The sequence below is a fragment of the Littorina saxatilis genome, linkage group LG3 (assembly GCF_037325665.1).
Source record: "Littorina saxatilis isolate snail1 linkage group LG3, US_GU_Lsax_2.0, whole genome shotgun sequence".
Taxonomy (NCBI): Eukaryota; Metazoa; Mollusca; class Gastropoda; order Littorinimorpha; family Littorinidae; genus Littorina; species Littorina saxatilis.
The window spans coordinates 36,134,173-36,151,129 of record NC_090247.1 but is presented as its reverse complement, the minus strand read 5'-3'; the positions used below and the strand labels follow the sequence as shown (position 1 = coordinate 36,151,129).

General features: G+C 41.6%; 1 protein-coding gene across 1 annotated transcript in view; it reads right to left on the bottom strand.

Annotated features, from left to right (window-relative positions):
• Window positions 1–5,138: 5,138 nt before the first annotated feature.
• Window positions 5,139–16,957, bottom strand: part of LOC138962264 (testis-expressed protein 11-like) — a 38,137-nt gene continuing 26,318 nt past the window's right edge. Inside the window, exons 19-30 of the mRNA XM_070334009.1 lie at window positions 15,881–16,023; window positions 14,955–14,992; window positions 14,522–14,608; window positions 14,018–14,088; window positions 13,085–13,201; window positions 12,683–12,767; window positions 10,671–10,814; window positions 10,254–10,362; window positions 8,242–8,344; window positions 6,672–6,742; window positions 6,348–6,441; window positions 5,139–5,842 (exon numbers count right to left, since the gene is read on the bottom strand). Of these exons, the coding sequence (XP_070190110.1) occupies window positions 5,771–5,842; window positions 6,348–6,441; window positions 6,672–6,742; window positions 8,242–8,344; window positions 10,254–10,362; window positions 10,671–10,814; window positions 12,683–12,767; window positions 13,085–13,201; window positions 14,018–14,088; window positions 14,522–14,608; window positions 14,955–14,992; window positions 15,881–16,023 (1,134 nt within the window). The 3' untranslated portion in view covers window positions 5,139–5,770. The remainder of the gene's footprint in view (window positions 5,843–6,347; window positions 6,442–6,671; window positions 6,743–8,241; window positions 8,345–10,253; window positions 10,363–10,670; window positions 10,815–12,682; window positions 12,768–13,084; window positions 13,202–14,017; window positions 14,089–14,521; window positions 14,609–14,954; window positions 14,993–15,880; window positions 16,024–16,957) is intronic.

Sequence of the window (16,957 nt, the reverse complement as noted above, 5' to 3'; positions counted from 1 at the left end):
TTTGGAATCAGCAAATGATGGAGAATAAGATAAACGTAAATTTGGATCGTTTTATAAATTTTTATTTTTTTTTACAATTTTCAGATTTTTAATGACCAAAGTCATTAATTAATTTTTAAGCCACCAAGCTGAAATGCAATACCGAACCCCGGGCTTCGTCGAAGATTACTTGACCAAAATTTCAACCAATTTGGTTGAAAAATGAGGGCGTGACAGTGCCGCCTCAACTTTCACGAAAAGCCGGATATGACGTCATCAAAGACATTTATCAAAAAAATGAAGAAAACGTTCGGGGATTTCATACCCAGGAACTCTCATGTCAAATTTCATAAAGATCGGTCCAGTAGTTTAGTCTGAATCGCTCTACACACACACACACACACACACGCACATACACCATACCCTCGTTTCGATTCCCCCTCGATGTTAAAATATTTAGTCAAAACTTGACTAAATATAACAAACTTTTGTTAGTGCTGGAGATCTTCACCGGTACACGTATTTAAGGCTTGTAACTATTTACTTCATGAAAATTACCACAAAATTGCCCACAGCCATTTTTTATCGCCGTTAGATCGCCAATTATACCCACTTTTGAGGGCACCATGTGTATATAATAACAGGTTAAAGGGCAGCTGCCGGGTTGTGGCTCTCAAAATCTGTTCCTTAGAATGAGTTATCATGTAACTGAAACTTAAAAGTTACTTGGTGATTTTGACAGCTTGATAACACAAGTCCGAAGACTTTAGACATGCTACAATGTCTTTAATCGAAGAAAGTTTGCATTCTTGGCCGAGTCAATGCAGCCCGCTCGAAAATTACTTCCCTTGGACGCGTGACGTCAGCCGCGGAATCGGCCGGGTTGAACGGTGCTCTCTTTATGCCGTGTAATGGGCGCAATCGGGTTGTCTAGTCAAGCCCTCAAGCATACTTCACGGGTAGGTGAAGAGAAACTTAGGATGGGGTGACTTCTCCCAGGCCAAAATTTCGCAGTAAAAAACGGAGTTCATAACATGTCTTCCGTTCCCCTCCTGCTTTTGTTCCACTGGAACCCTGTTTTTGTTCAACTTATTGGCAGATATTGTCACGCGTCGAGGTACACAAACACACGCACACAAACACACTCACACACACACACGTGTTATCACACATATACACAGACACACACACATACGTGTTATCACACACACACACACACACACACACACACACACACACACACACACAATAACCATTAAAAACACAGTTTGACAAATTCATCTTTGATTTTTTGCGGCCGAACCCCCTCCCCCATTTTCCACACTAGATCCACTGTTTCATCTTTGTCTCCGTCTCTCTTCCCTTTATCTTATCTCGTCTATCTACTTGAGTAAGTAACTGATGTATTATCATCATCTCTTTCCTAGATTTTCCCACCGACAGAGTTTGGCTTTTGTCTTGAATTCAGTACCTCACACGTACACGGTAATTGGTGTGACACCTCAAGCGGACCTTCTTCATACGTGTACAGTGTCTGCTGACAAGGGACACGAGGGTCTGTGGTTGAGCAACTTTATGGTTTAACCGGGTGGACAGGGCCGGACCCAGGGGGGGGTTCCAGGGGTTCCGGAACCCCACCCCTGGAAAAAGCATGTACCTTGCTTTGACTTTTACTAGTTTTAGCACCAAAACAATGCTGCCCTTAAAGGCCCGGCAGGAGTATATAAGGAGCCTGACCTTCTGCGTTGGCAAATCATTTCAAACCTCTTGCAGGCAACGGACAAATACTGCTCCTACATTTTCTTTAATATCTCGGGGGTTAAGCATGAGTTACGGTGTCAGATTTTTTGTTCACACAGCTGGTTTTCACACATTTACCGCCCTATGCGCTTAGATAAGGTTAATTCTCCATAATAAAGAAGATATTTGTAAACAAACATTTCAATGGGGATCTTGTTCAAAGAAAAGGGCGGAGTCAACACTCTCCGACGTCACAGATTTACACCATGCGTTCCAAAAATAGCAAAACACGTGGCATGCGGCAATTTGGTTCCAGAACATGCTGTCTCAGGTGCATGTGTATTTGTTACATCGGATATGAAGAAAGAAATGCAACTAACCTTTACCACCAGTTGTGGCCTTGATAGGGTATTCCTGTGGGGTTGAGATAAAGCTCTCTCACTAATTTGAGCACACAGTCGGGCATCATTTCTCGGCTAATGTTTACCCGTGTTGGATTGTCTTGATGTAAGGAAGACGTCTTTTTCGCCAAGTACAATGCACAATTCCAAGCACCGCGTCGGTCTAGCATGGACCAATACTTCTTGTAGAGTACTTTTCTAACGCCGGAATTCCTGCGGTGTGGCAATTGGCCTGTACCTAGCCACCTCTGGCGATGATTTGTCACACAAGGGCTGCAAAAACAAAAGGCACACTGGCCTACCCCAGAGGAGAGCCCTGTACTAGGACCCGTGTCTCCGCTTTCACCATCGCCTCCAGGATCAGATAACCACGTCTGCACCCTAACGGTACTAGAGACAGCCTCTGTATCGAGGTCACACGATGATGGCCCAGCACCTCTTGGTACACAAGTCGAATCTTTTATTACACACCTTCGAGTTTCAAATGGCCACTGATTCTCAGTAAATAGTCTCCTTATTGCGTTCTCCTGGTCACTGTTAATGTTGAGAAGTGTTAAATCAAATTTCGCCATTTATTTCCACAGACAGAAAGAGATGTCAGTGCAATACAGCTTACAGACCGCAGCCTAGCCCTTACTAAGTTACTATCACCATCCGATGTTGGAATGTGAAACACTCAGGGCTTCGAATTCCCGCCTTCATCTGTCGACAACACTGATTGTGTTAGAGGCTCTCGCTGGGTGGAATAACAGACCGTGTTCCAAAGTATGCGTATACACTACGCAGATTATCACCGTTGACTTCGTCTACATGGTCCCGCTAACTATAATTACTGTCCCTGAAAGTGCCTCACAGGATGGGCAAGTTTACTTTCAAAACAGAAAGGGGTAATCTAAACTCGGTTTGTTCTAAGTGGACATGGGAAACAACCGGACTCGGATCTTGGGTCGCCCCTGGCAACACAAATGGAAGAATCCAGGATATGCAAATGGTCTTCTGCAGTTTATTCCAAGGTGGTAGGGGGTTGAAAGGGGGAACGAACGGGAGGGGGGAGGGGACAGTGGTCGGTGGAGCTACTATACTAAGACTGCAGCAATGGACTGGTGATGTGAAATCATCACCCACACATTTCGAGGTACCCTCCCCCCTCACCATTCGGTTCACAAGCCTGTTTTTGTCCTTGGTCAGTTTGAAAATGATTGGTTTGTTCAAGTATTCCGCCAAAAAAATGCGCCAAGATTTCCCTCCTCATTTTAGTGGTGTTTGACGCTTGCCCCACTCACTTAGTCAGAGTCTGATGCAAAAATTGACTCGAGAATTCTGTTCATTGACGTTGTGACGTACTAAACTTGTTTATTGTTCGCGGTTTTGGCTGATTCTGTGTTGTTTTTCTGCAATATCAGCGAAAGTACCATCATAGCGGTGACTGAGTTACAGCAACCAAGACTAAGTTTCATTTTGTCCGTTTGACTAGCCTGACATCTACAGCCTTGACATTGTTATTCTGTTTCTCTCTGTGTGACTGATTTCTTTGACACAAAGGTTCTCTGTGTGAAAGTTCAATTGTATTGTAAATATAAACAAAATACGCAATCAATATGCAAGATATCACAAATGTTCAGAAACGAAAATATGTGAAAAACTCTGAAGAAGCTGTTAAAAGAAGAAATGCTTGCACAGACAGAAAGCCAGATGGTAAAATTCAGTTTAGCGGTGAGAGAGAGGAAATTGATCTTATTTACGCCCAAGTTCAAAAGGTTAAAACATTTTTAGGAGAAGGAAATCCAAACAAAGAGCTTGTGGACACTATCTTGTGCTTTTTTTATTGACAAAAACATTGAAGCTGATTTATTAGAGCGCCCTGATGCCCCCGCGTCCCCAGTGCACTTTGGCCTGTTCGTGTTTACATCGCGTGCCACGCGTTGTGCTATTTTTGCTAAGCCCCGCCCCTTTTTCTGTTGCATTATGGGAGAGGCCGGATTGGCCGTGACGTGTTTAACCCTCAAAACAAGGCCCAGAATGCACCAGATTGCACAGATTTTAACCGTTTTTCAAATATTTTCCGGGGGAGCATGCCCCCGGACCCCCCTAGTAGCAGGCGCGCGCTTTTGGCTTCGCCACTTCGCTGATTTGCCCCCCAAAAAAAGGAGGAACCCCCCCCCCCCCCCTTACAACTCATTTGGTCCGGCCCTGTGGACTGGAGGAGTAGCAACAGCATGTGAACCACTTTAGAAATGACTTGTAAAGGTTGCAGTCGGTCAGATCAAAGAAGAGAAAATGGGAACGTGGGTCTTGAGAAGATACCACCATCATAATACTTTACTTTGTGCAAGAATCAATCACGCGTACAGCATTACAGATGTCCAGCTGTAGTCTACATTGTACTGTAAACTTCACAGCGGCCTTATCGGCTTCCTCGAGTGACGTCACAGCAAGGCTAACGCTGCGGCGTCTTTCTTGTGCTGACAGAGTTGTCGGTCGCGGATTTTGAGTCGTTTCGGCCTGCCAACTGCTTCTTTTTTTTGCGGATTGTGAGAACTAGCAGAAAGTTTCACGCATTTTAATGGTTTCAAACTAATGATGAAAGTGTCTTCTTCTGGACCAAATCAACAGTCTTTAGTTGAATCAACTCGGAAAACTCTTAAACGCGTTTTTGCACGCGACTCCGCGCATTTTTGAGACCAGGCAACCCGACAGCTGCCCTTTAATGTGACACCAAGAATGTAGTTAAAGGGACTGTACTAACGCCGAATCCGAAACCAGTACGATCTCAACCGTGCAACTTATTGGAGCGAATAATCGGGTTTGTGTTTGTGTTTTTTTCCTCGCATCTGCAAGACATTATATATGCGTCCGACATCATCTCCTTCCTTTTGTTTTTGTCAGAAATGGGGGAGAACTAACTACGCCGTGGGCATGATATCGCTTTGTGTATATATATATTATAGTAAATGTCAGTACATTTTTAAAATTACTATTTAACTCGGGCATTTTAGGAAGAAATAATAACAAAAGTCAAGGGTTTTTAATTTGTTTTAATTCAATTAAAGTAGACATCCAAAGGCACAAACAGAATAAAAATTTAATCATACAAAAAATATTGGTACAATAAAGTGTCAACAAATGAACATGAGAACTCAAAAACCCAACCACACACACTAAAGACCTTTTTCAAAACGTTATTCAACACCCATGGTTTGACTCGGAAACAGTTAGGAAAGTCATCATCACCATTAGTACTATAACGTGTCAAGACGTCCACACATATTCACTCACTCACTCACTCATTCAGAGTGAACATTTCTCCGTATTCAATGTGCAAAGTTGAAACAAATGAAAGTCAAACTTCAAAAACATTGGCATAACAATTATGGTGTCAATATACGAGAAGAAAAAAACTGCAATTTGAAAAATCCAACATTTAATGCAAAAGTTAAACAGTACTGAAAAAAACACATTAAAAAGTTTGATTCGATCCTTTGTCGAAAGGTGACTAAGTTTTTTTTATATTTTCACACAGTGAGGGAAATGTCATAGAATGAAACGAAAAGCTGATTCTGTTTTTACCTCTCCTTCCCTCGGCAGAACTCTAATCAAATCGCAGTCTAGTTAAAAACCGACCATATGGCAAGGCAGGAAAATAACGTGTCTCATTCTTCCAGGCTTTGAGTTGATCTTTGTCTTTCCATGCCTTCCAGAATCTCAGTGTAAACTGACATCATCTGCAAGCAAAACGTCTGCACTGTAATCAGTGTTGCACACACATTTTCCTTCGGTGGCCTTATTTATCACTATCACGCGCATTCACCAGCGTTCTTCTGCTTAGCAACAATAAGTTAATTGAAATTACCATGACAAGAAAGAAAAAAAAGAAAAAAAGAAATTCAAAATCTATAAAAAGAAAGAGAATACATTACCCTGCACACACACACACACACACACACACACACACACACACACACACGCACGCACGCACGCACGCACGTACGCACACACACACACACACAAACACACACACGCACGCACGCACGCACGCACACACACACACACACACGATCTCTCTCTTTCAATCTCAACTCGCTGTGCATTGTGACCTCACAATGTACCACTCAGCGTCAATATCCTTTAATAACGTGGACCTCACGACATTATAAATAGTGATTGTTTATACGGTATGGTATTTACACCAACACATACACACGTACCTAGTAATCTATTCTCTCATACCTGATCTTCATACGTGTCTTTTAAAGACCCAACGTGAGGCAGAACCCTCATGCTCATTGCGCACCACCGCTCCGCTTCTGCGTAACTTCCGCAGCTGGAACAGTGAACTAACAGTTGAAGGTCAAACAAACACACACACACACACACACACACACACACACACACACACAACCACACACACACACAACAACAAACCAACACAAAAACAAGCAAACAAACAACATTTGAAAAAAAACAAAGCAAAACAACAACAAAATATTGCCAGTCGATCAAATTATTTGTTTTTAAGTGCTGCCAAGCTTAGACGCAACACAAAGCACGCACCAGAAGTGTCGTATACCCGTGTTCCACGACTTTGTCATCAACCAAACTGTCTCCATCTGCGGATATCTCCCCTGAAGGAAAACAAACAAAACAGCAATAGCGAAATGGTCAGATTAACTTTTTCTTGCCCATAAACACAGAGAGACGAAAAACAAATAAAATCTCACTGTTTTATCTACTGCCCGGCAACAATTGATATTATACAGCGCAATACAAATGTATATTCATGTGGGGACAAATGGAAACTGGTCTCTCGCTCGTCTCACACATCAGATCAATGTGGGTCTATGTAAGCAGATGCCAGCGCAAGCAATCTGATGCAGAGTCAGGAGGCGGTTTGGTACACCTGTGTGCCCACACTGTCAAGTGCAATGCACGTACCCCAGCCGCCAAACACACCACAAAATAATTCAGTCAATACATTAGGCCTAAAAAAAAAATAGGTGTGGTTACGGTAACCCGACCTACCCTATTTTTAGGGGCCGACCCTATAACTTTTTATTACATTTGTCAAAAAAAGAAAAAAAAAGAAAAAAAAACGAATCCAGAAAACGCAATGAAAGCGAAAGCGCCCGAGTCGCACACTTATTTCCCTGTCAAGTAGGTTTAATTTGTACACATTAGAAAAAAAAGTTTAAACAAAAAAAAAAGTGATTGCCTACCTTCCTACCCTATTTTTTTTGGCTAGGTTACCGTAACCACACCTATTTTTTTTTTGCCTTAGGCCAAAAAAAAAAAATTGTCTGTTTAGGGTAACATGACCAAAAAAAGTAGGGTCGGTAGGTAGGTAAATTTTTTTTTTTTTTTTTTTTTTTTTTTTTTGTGTAAATGCTATGTTGGCTGAACATTCACTTCTTATATTTGATGAATACATGTTTCAAAACTAACGTATAAATAAAACAGAGAGAAAGGGAGAGAAAGAAACGCCAAATGTCTCTTTTTAGCATTTTTACCTCTTTTTTTTTTTTTTTTTTTTGAAATCAAAAAAAAGTTTTTGGGTCGGCGCCAAATCGATAGGGTCGGTCGGGTTACCCTAAACAGACAATTTTTTTTTTTTGGCCTTATCTCGAAAGAAAAAACAAAAAAATACATGCAAAGATAAAGAGGACACTACACATAGACTTTGCAAAGAACTGGCCCTTTATTTGTATGCACAACATATAACGAAACGAGAAAATAGAAAAGGAAACATTCTGTAGGATGTGGCAACACACAAAAGAGAAAGGAGTACACAACAGTACATGTAGATGAATTATAGCTTGAGTTCAAAACAAAATATGGCAATATTGCTAATCATTTGAGGGCCTCAGGAATGTAGCTTACTGCTGGGGTTTGTTTTCTTCGTCAAATATGCCGAAATGGCCATGAAAGTTTCGGAAATAACCGGAAGTTTCAGGCAGTCATTGGCGTTATTTTTTCCCCACCGTGAAAATTCGGCAAAGTTTTCCGCGATTTAAATAGCAAAGAATTCGGCGTTTCCCCCACTGCCGACATATTTGAAGTCTACAATCTTCTTTTTCCAGTTCATTCTATTTATTTATATTCCCTTAGTCTTAGGACAAAACTGAACCTGCGCCTTGTTGTCCAAGATGTCTGCAGTCTCCTTGAAGTAAGTGAAGGCCTCCTCCTCGTTACATCTGAGACTCTGTTCCACCAGCTGCCGAATGTCCTTGCTGCACCAGCATATGCATAAGACAGTCATGTCATTTTATTATTAACACATCATCAACAGAACGATTGCAGGGGAAACACAATCCGTATACTGTAAATGAGAATGAAGTTGACACGTTCGAGATTGAAAGCAAATTTAAGCTACCGTTCTCAACGGGTTTGCACGATGGTGTGTCATGTTGATTGCTTTAACAGTTGGAACTGGCACCCCCTCCAATCTCTCCCCTCTACATACACGCACACTTATACTTAAGTGTGTGTGTGTGTGTGTGTGTGTGTGTGTGTATGTGTGTGTGTGTGTGTGTTTGTGTGTGTTTGTTTGTTTGTTTGCTTAACGCCCAGCCGACCACGAAAGGCCATATCAGGGCGGTGCTGCTTTGACATATAACGTGCGCCACACACAAGACAGAAGTCGCAGCACAGGCTTCATGTCTCACCCAGTCACATTATTCTGACACCGGACCAACCAGTCTTAGCACTAACCCCATAATGCCAGACGCCAGGCGGAGCAGCCACTAGATTGCCAATTTTAAAGTCTTAGGTATGACCCGGCCGGGGTTCGAACCCTCGACCTCCCGATCACGGGGCGGACGCCTTACCACTAGGCCAACCGTGCCGGTTGTGTGTGTGTGTGTGTGTGTGTGTGTGTGTGTGTGTGTGTGTGTGTGTATATATATTTATTCCCCCCTCTGCTTCTTTACCTCTGTAAACTTGTAGGGGTAGTTATTTTTCGATAATGACCCAGCAACCAAACAAATAACGACCCAGCAACAGCCTGAATCCTCGATAGTGCAATGGGTTGAGAAGTTGTTCTGCTTCGGTACTACTTTTTGCGACTGAAAAGTTCCAAACGCTCTAATGTACGAAGTATACATCTCTGGAGCAAACAATACAAACATACCGCATTTAAATTAACAACTACAGGCCTGAACACATGAACCTCCATATAAAATCCATGAGTTCGGTTGTTTTCTGAATCTAGATCTGCTGTGCTCAAACGTTCATCACAAGCAATTTCCCGCAAGGCAAGTAACTCATACTAGCGACAAGAGTAGTTCCCCTTCTTTTCACTCAGTTTCTTCGACAACAGACTGCAATCCGATGGTCAGTTTTCAACAATATTTCATTTAATAAACAGATCACACGCAACAAAATGCACACATCTCATATTAATTTAAACAACATAAAGCGGTTTCATACATTATTTTCCCCAGAAAACTGAACTTCATACAGTTTTTAACATTGGAACACGGGTGCAAAAGTTCGTCTGCTAGTCCCATTTGACGAAAGAACATTATCCTAAGCGATACCAAAACATATACAGAACACACAATATCTGCCTTTGCCGCCACAGCAGAATAACAGCATATCTGTGTACTTGATTTTAGTCCAGAATGGAATGATTTGCACGGAACTATACAACCGCGCATTAATCAATCGCCTGCGCAGGTTGACTGGTTGAGTGAATAGGATTCGATCAAACTTTCGCAAAAAAACTCCTCTTTTCTTTGAATAACTGAAGAAAGGAGGAATAAAGAGGTTACACACCTCGTCTCAGTGATTATAAAAAATAATGGTCTCAGTTCGCGGTCATGAAAAAGCTCGCTAAAGCTCGCATTTTTCATGATCCGCTAACTTCGACCATTATTTTTAATAATCACTGAGACTCGGCATGTAACCTCTACATATGTGTGTGTGTGTGTGTGTGTGTGTGTATCTGTGTGTCTGTGTGTGTGTGTGTGTGTGTGTGTGTGTGTATGTGTATGTCTGTATGTGCGTGTGTGTGTGCTGCTTGTGCGTGCGTGCGTTACACCTTTTCTTTTGGTCTTTCCCCAAGTTGTAATCGAAGAACTGGGCCTTAAAACTCTCAAATGCCATAGACGAATCGCGACATGTGTACGAAGAACTGACCTGCACTTTACAAAGTCCGGTTCCTGGCACTGAAGATGTGTGTGAATGGCAACCTTCAGAGCTCGCATGCTGAGTTTGTTTTGTCGCGCTGGCGGATCGACTGCTAGCGCTGAAAGATTGAGCCAGGCGCTGATTTCCACTTTGTTTATCACAGATTATACAGTGAGGGGTAATAACATTTTGATCAAGTTCAATATGGCTCGGATTCATGCGATTGGCAAGACACAATGTCGGGCATAGCAACCTGACAAGCATGAATAAGATACTCATATTCTAAAAATATTTTAAAGAAATTATGTGTTATCATTTCCTACACAGACTGTGAACTGACCAGCGAATGACTCAACTTGAAGAGTTTAGGTTGGAGAAAGTTTTAAAAGTCGTGACATGCACTAACAAATTTTAATCATAACTCACCAGCAAATGACTCAAAGAGTTTGGGTTCCGGGCTGGGCAGGACGAGAGCTCTCTCCAGAACGGATTCTGCTTTGCTGTCCCCCAGTTTCGTCAGGGCTTCAAATTCATACAGCAGCATCAGGGTCTGTGCAGGCCTCCTCGTTTCTAAACGGTTAGCATCATGAAAGCAATGTAAAACTGCACGGTTAGCAATCTGTGCATCATGAAAGCAATGTAAAACTACACGATTAGCAATCTGTGCATCATGAAAGCAATGTAAAACTACACGATTAGCAATCTGTGCATCATGAAAGCAATGTAAAACTGCACGGTTAGCAATCTGTGCATCATGAAAGCAATGTAAAACTGCACGGTTAGCAATCTGTGCATCATGAAAGCAATGTAAAACTACACGATTAGCAATCTGTGCATCATGAAAGCAATGTAAAACTGCACGGTTAGCAATCTGTGCATCATGAAAGCAATGTACAACTACACGATTAGCAATCTGTGCATCATGAAAGCCATGTAAAACTAGACCTACACGGTTAGCAATTGATTAGTGCAGCACAGAAGCAATGTCAAATCTACAATGTTAGTAGTTCATTGGTGCATCACAGAAGCAATGTCATATCTACAATGTTAGTAGTTCATTGGTGCATCACAGAAGCAATGTCATATCTACAATGTTAGTAGTTCATTGGTGCATCACAGAAGCAATGTCATATCTACAATGTTAGTAGTTCATTGGTGCATCACAGAAGCAATGTCAAATCTACAATGTTAGTAGTTCATTGGTGCATCACAGAAGCAATGTCATATCTACAATGTTAGTAGTTCATTGGTGCGTCACAGAAGCAATGTCATATCTACAATGTTAGTAGTTCATTGGTGCGTCACAGAAGCAATGTCAAATCTACAATGTTATTAGTTCATTGGTGCATCACAGAAGCAATGTCATATCTACAATGTTAGTAGTTCATTGGTGCGTCACAGAAGCAATGTCAAATCTACAATGTTATTAGTTCATTGGTGCATCACAGAAGCAATGTCATATCTACAATGTTAGTAGTTCATTGGTGCGTCACAGAAGCAATGTCAAATCTACAATGTTATTAGTTCATTGGTGCATCACAGAAGCAATGTCATATCTACAATGTTAGTAGTTCATTGGTGCGTCACAGAAGCAATGTCATATCTACAATGTTATTAGTTCATTGGTGCGTCACAGAAGCAATGTCAAATCTACAATGTTATTAGTTCATTGGTGCATCACAGAAGCAATGTCAAATCTACAATGTTATTAGTTCATTGGTGCATCACAGAAGCAATGTCATATCTACAATGTTAGTAGTTCATTGGTGCGTCACAGAAGCAATGTCATATCTACAATGTTAGTAGTTCATTGGTGCGTCACAGAAGCAATGTCAAATCTACAATGTTATTAGTTCATTGGTGCATCACAGAAGCAATGTCATATCTACAATGTTAGTAGTTCATTGGTGCGTCACAGAAGCAATGTCATATCTACAATGTCAGTAGCTCATTATTGCATCACAGAAGCAATGTCAAAACTCAAAACTACACGGTTAGCAATTCATAAGCGCATAAAAGAAGCAATGTCAAACCTACAGCAACAATTAGTGCATCACAGAAGCAATGTCATATCTACAATGTTAGTAGTTCATTGGTGCGTCACAGAAGCAATGTCATATCTACAATGTTATTAGTTCATTGGTGCGGATCAAGAAGCAATGTCAAATCTACAATGTTAGCAATTCATTGTTGCATCACAGAAGCATTGTCCAAACTCAAAACTAGTCATCAATTCATTAGTGCACCACAGCGGCAATATCAAAAGTCAGATCTGCACTGTAAGCAATTCACTCGTGCATCTGAGACCACCCCCCCCCCCCCAACTTTGCAAGTTAAGATCCTAAAAATAAGATTCCACCCTTCCAAAACAATTGTTCTTAGTACTTCTGACTCCCATTGTGGGTTGGATGAGCCAACGTCTAACGATAGCTACTTACTTTCAGATGCTTCTCCGTCCAAAAGTCTGTTGTCCATGGACTTATGTTCCGAGATGTAATGCAAGGCTTCTTCCAGCAGAGATTTCTGACAAACGAAAACGACATCGTATGCATGATTACAGTCCGGTGTACTTTACAAAAATAACAACATTTACACTATGAAAACGATCACCACTGCACAAATGTTCAGATATGATGTCCATCGCACGACACGTATTACATGCAGACAGAGATATACATTGAATATCTATGTCTCTGATGCAGAAAAATTGGATATCGGGTAATTCCATTAACTCCACGCCAACGCTTAGACAAACTGAGTAGAAAAGAGAAAGTTTACGCACACGGGTCACTGTCCTAACCATGATACACATAATGAAATCTGTATTGTCTCAATCTCACCATGTCGCTTTCAGAAGGCGCTGTTCGGGCTAGCTGAACGCAGGCAGCAGTGGCCATCAACACACAGGTTTTCTTGTGAGTCAAGCTGCCACCATCCTCTCCGCACAGTGAGATCAGCTGCACAGAAATGAGCAGATGCTACGAGTATCTAGTGTCACCTAATTAGCTTTCTTGGCCATTGGGTGCTGTGCATGAGGAAGTGCCCAACCCAAACACTGGGTCAGATTGGTTGACATTGATATTTGTTAAAATGTTCAACTAATTTCAATATGTTCGCTGGTGAGTCCCAACCAATTGTCCACGTTTTCGTGCGCACCACCCCTGGATTCAAACCCACGAATTGCATCATTTCTATCTACTCCTCCCTCACAACCCTCCACCCTACATCCCAAACCTTGGTCTTTTAGTTAGTATCTTGTGCTGTGCTCTGTGAGAGGTGTTTTCTTTGTGTTTGATATTATTTTGTTTGGACCTAGCTATTGATGTGTACATTGTTGTTAAACAGTTGTATGTTGTATGTTTATCAGGGTTTGCTAGTGTGTGATAGGGTTTGTGTCCGTCTGTAGATGTTAGTTTCTTTGTTAGTCCTGTGTTGACAACTTTTCGACAAGCGCTGCTTAGAACTGTACCCACGGAATACGCGCTATATAAGCTTCATATTGATTGATTGATTGAGTATCTCGTAACATGTGTTAGACAACCGAAACGTTCCATTGAAAATTAATTAGAACGTGGCACAAGGATTTCAATGTTGTGTAAACAACAGCATATAATTCCTGTGCCTTAACTGCCATGCAAAATTGACTGTTTGCTTTAAGGTCAACGGACACGACATTTATTATTTATTATTATACTGCAGCTGTATTTAATCAAAGATATCAGTAAATGACACAGCTAACTATATCAATTAGGAAAGAAACTTGTCATAATTACCCGGTAAGACAGCATAAAGAATTCCTTCATAGTTGCTGGATCGTCCTCACATTTCAAAGCAAGATTCCATGCTGAAAATATCACCAGAAAAATTGTAAAACGCATATCAGTGTGATGCAAAAACTTGAAAAGGGTGATAATCAATGTTATGCCTAGTGTCTTCAAATAGCCCCCTCATACTATGTGTTTGTTGTTTTTGTTGTTTTGTGTGTGTGTGTTTGTTGTTGTTGTGTTTGTTAACAAATATAGGTATTATGACATGAATGTTTTACCAACAAAATGTGTAAAAACCTGAAAAACATAATATGTATATGTGCATACTGATGGTTAAATGACACACACACACACACACACACACACACACACACACACACACACACACACACAAACACACACACTCACATCACACTCACACACGTGTCACACACACACACTCACACTCACACACACACACACGCATGGTGAATTTTTTTGAAGAAAAGCCTTTTCCTTTTAGCAACAAACCTATTTTCATGAACCAAGCAGCCTCTGTTCGCAGTCTGCCTCGGTCACAATCTTCTGTATCCGACCAGACCAAGAGTTTGTTGGAAGCTAGAAAAAAATAACAAAAGCAGGAAATGCGTCATAATAAACACAACATGTGTTAATCTCGCGACTGATTATACAACAAGCTCAGATTCTTTTATTTCCAGTCAGTTATTCAGTCAGTCAGCCAGTCAGTTAGTTTCTTTGTTTGTTTGTTTGTCGGTACTACACGCAGTTGAAGAAGGGCTATCAATGATGTGCGTATAGTTATTCACATTATGTGTCAAAATGTATACTGGAAGAGTTGACTTGTGCGACTTAAGTGTACTTCAAACTTTGTTATTGATATAATTAATGTAAATTTACGATACCCTGATGTAGATAATGATAATGTAAAAGTTGTATTGTTTACCTGTCCGTATATGACACAGAAGCTCTCCACGGGTCTGTCTGCAAAGAGAATAAACTACAGGGGATGGAGGAGAAAAGCGTCATTCCAAATAGCACATATGCACAAACTTGAAATATCTTTCTATGTGCAAGCATTTCCACTCTTCGCTCACCTTCCACCCATGCCATGTCGCCAACACTCAAAACACTATCCCAACCACCAACCCCCAACCCCCAACCACCAACCCCCAACCCCCAACCACCAACCCCCAACCACCAACCACCAACCCCCAACCACCAACCCCCAACCACCAACCCCCAACCACCAACCCCCAACCCCCAACCCCCAACCCCCAACCCCCAACCCCCAACCCCCAACCACCAACCACCAACCACCAACCACCAACCACCAACCACCAACCACCAACCCCCAACCCCCAACCCCCAACCACCAACCCCCAACCCCCAACCACCAACCCCCAACCACCAACCACCAACCCACCAACCACCAACCACCAACCCCCAACCCCCAACCCCCAACCCCCAACCACCAACCCCCAACCCCCAACCCCCAACCACCAACCCCCAACCCCCAACCACCAACCCCCAACCACCAACCACCAACCCCCAACCACCAACCACCAACCACCAACCCCCAACCGCACCCAAACCCCATCCCACCGCACACTTTTTCTGCCCAGCCGATTTCAAAACAAAGAAACAATCAAAAGCAAGCAAACAAACAAACAAAGTTAAACATAAGATGAATATTTTCCCACCAATATTTGTGATGAAAAGTACACTATCACACGTCTTTCTGTTTAAAACCAGAGATGCTATGCTATGCTAACTTAATATGTCTCCCCAGAACTAGCGTCTATTTGGGACATGACGTGGTTATATGCTGGGAAACCAGAGATGGAAATTCCACTTGCAGAGACAGCGTACCTGGCCGCCTCCTGACCCAAGTCTTCCAGGTGTGCCGAGCTGAGACGCACCAGACACCTGAGAGCCCTCAACACCTGCTTGTTGTCAGTCATGTGAGTCACCACACTCGACAGGGCAATGGCCGCAAGGCTCTCTCGCTTTTGCTAGATTGCGAAATAAATAAATTCAAATCAAACACAGTACAGTCACCATGAAATCTAAAAGACACATAGTTAATTTTGTTTGCTTGTTTTGTGTAGTCTTTTTACATTTAGTCAAGTTAGAGGGGGGAATCGAGACAAGGGTCGTGGTGTATGTGTGTGTGTGTGTGTGTCTGTCTGTCTGTCTGTCTGTGTGTGTGTAGAGCGATTCAGACTAAACTACTGGGCCGATCTTTATGAAATTTGACATGAGAGTTCCTGGGTATGATATCCCCATACGTTTTTTTCATTTTTTCGATAAATACCTTTGATGACGTCATATCCGGCTTTATGTAAAAGTTGAGGCGGCACTGTCACACCCTCATTTTTCAATCAAATTGATTGAAATTTTGGCAAAGCAATCTTCGACGAAGCCCGGGGTTTGGTATTGCATTTCAGCTTGGTGGCGTAAAAACTAATGAGTGAGTTTGGTCATTAAAAATCGGAAACTTGTAATTAAAATTATTTTTTTATTAAACGATCCAAAAACAATTTCATTTTATTCTTCGTCATTTTCTGATTCCAAAAGCATATACATATGTTATATTTGGATTAAAAACAAGCTCTGAAAATTAAAAATATAAAAATTATGATCAAAATTAAATTTTCGAAATCGTTTTAAAAACTATTTCATCTTATTCCTTGTCGGTTCCTGATTCCAAAAACATATAGATATGATATGTTTGGATTAAAAACACGCTCAGAAAGTTCAAACGAAGAGAGGTACAGTAAAGCGTGCTATGAAGCACAGCGCAATCGCTACCGCGCCAAACAGGCTCGTCACTTTCACTGCCTTTTGCACTAGTGGCGGACTATGTTCAGTTTCATTCTGTGAGTTCCACAGCTTGACTAAATGTAGTAATTTCGCCTTACGCGACTTGTTTTTTTCTAGATTAAG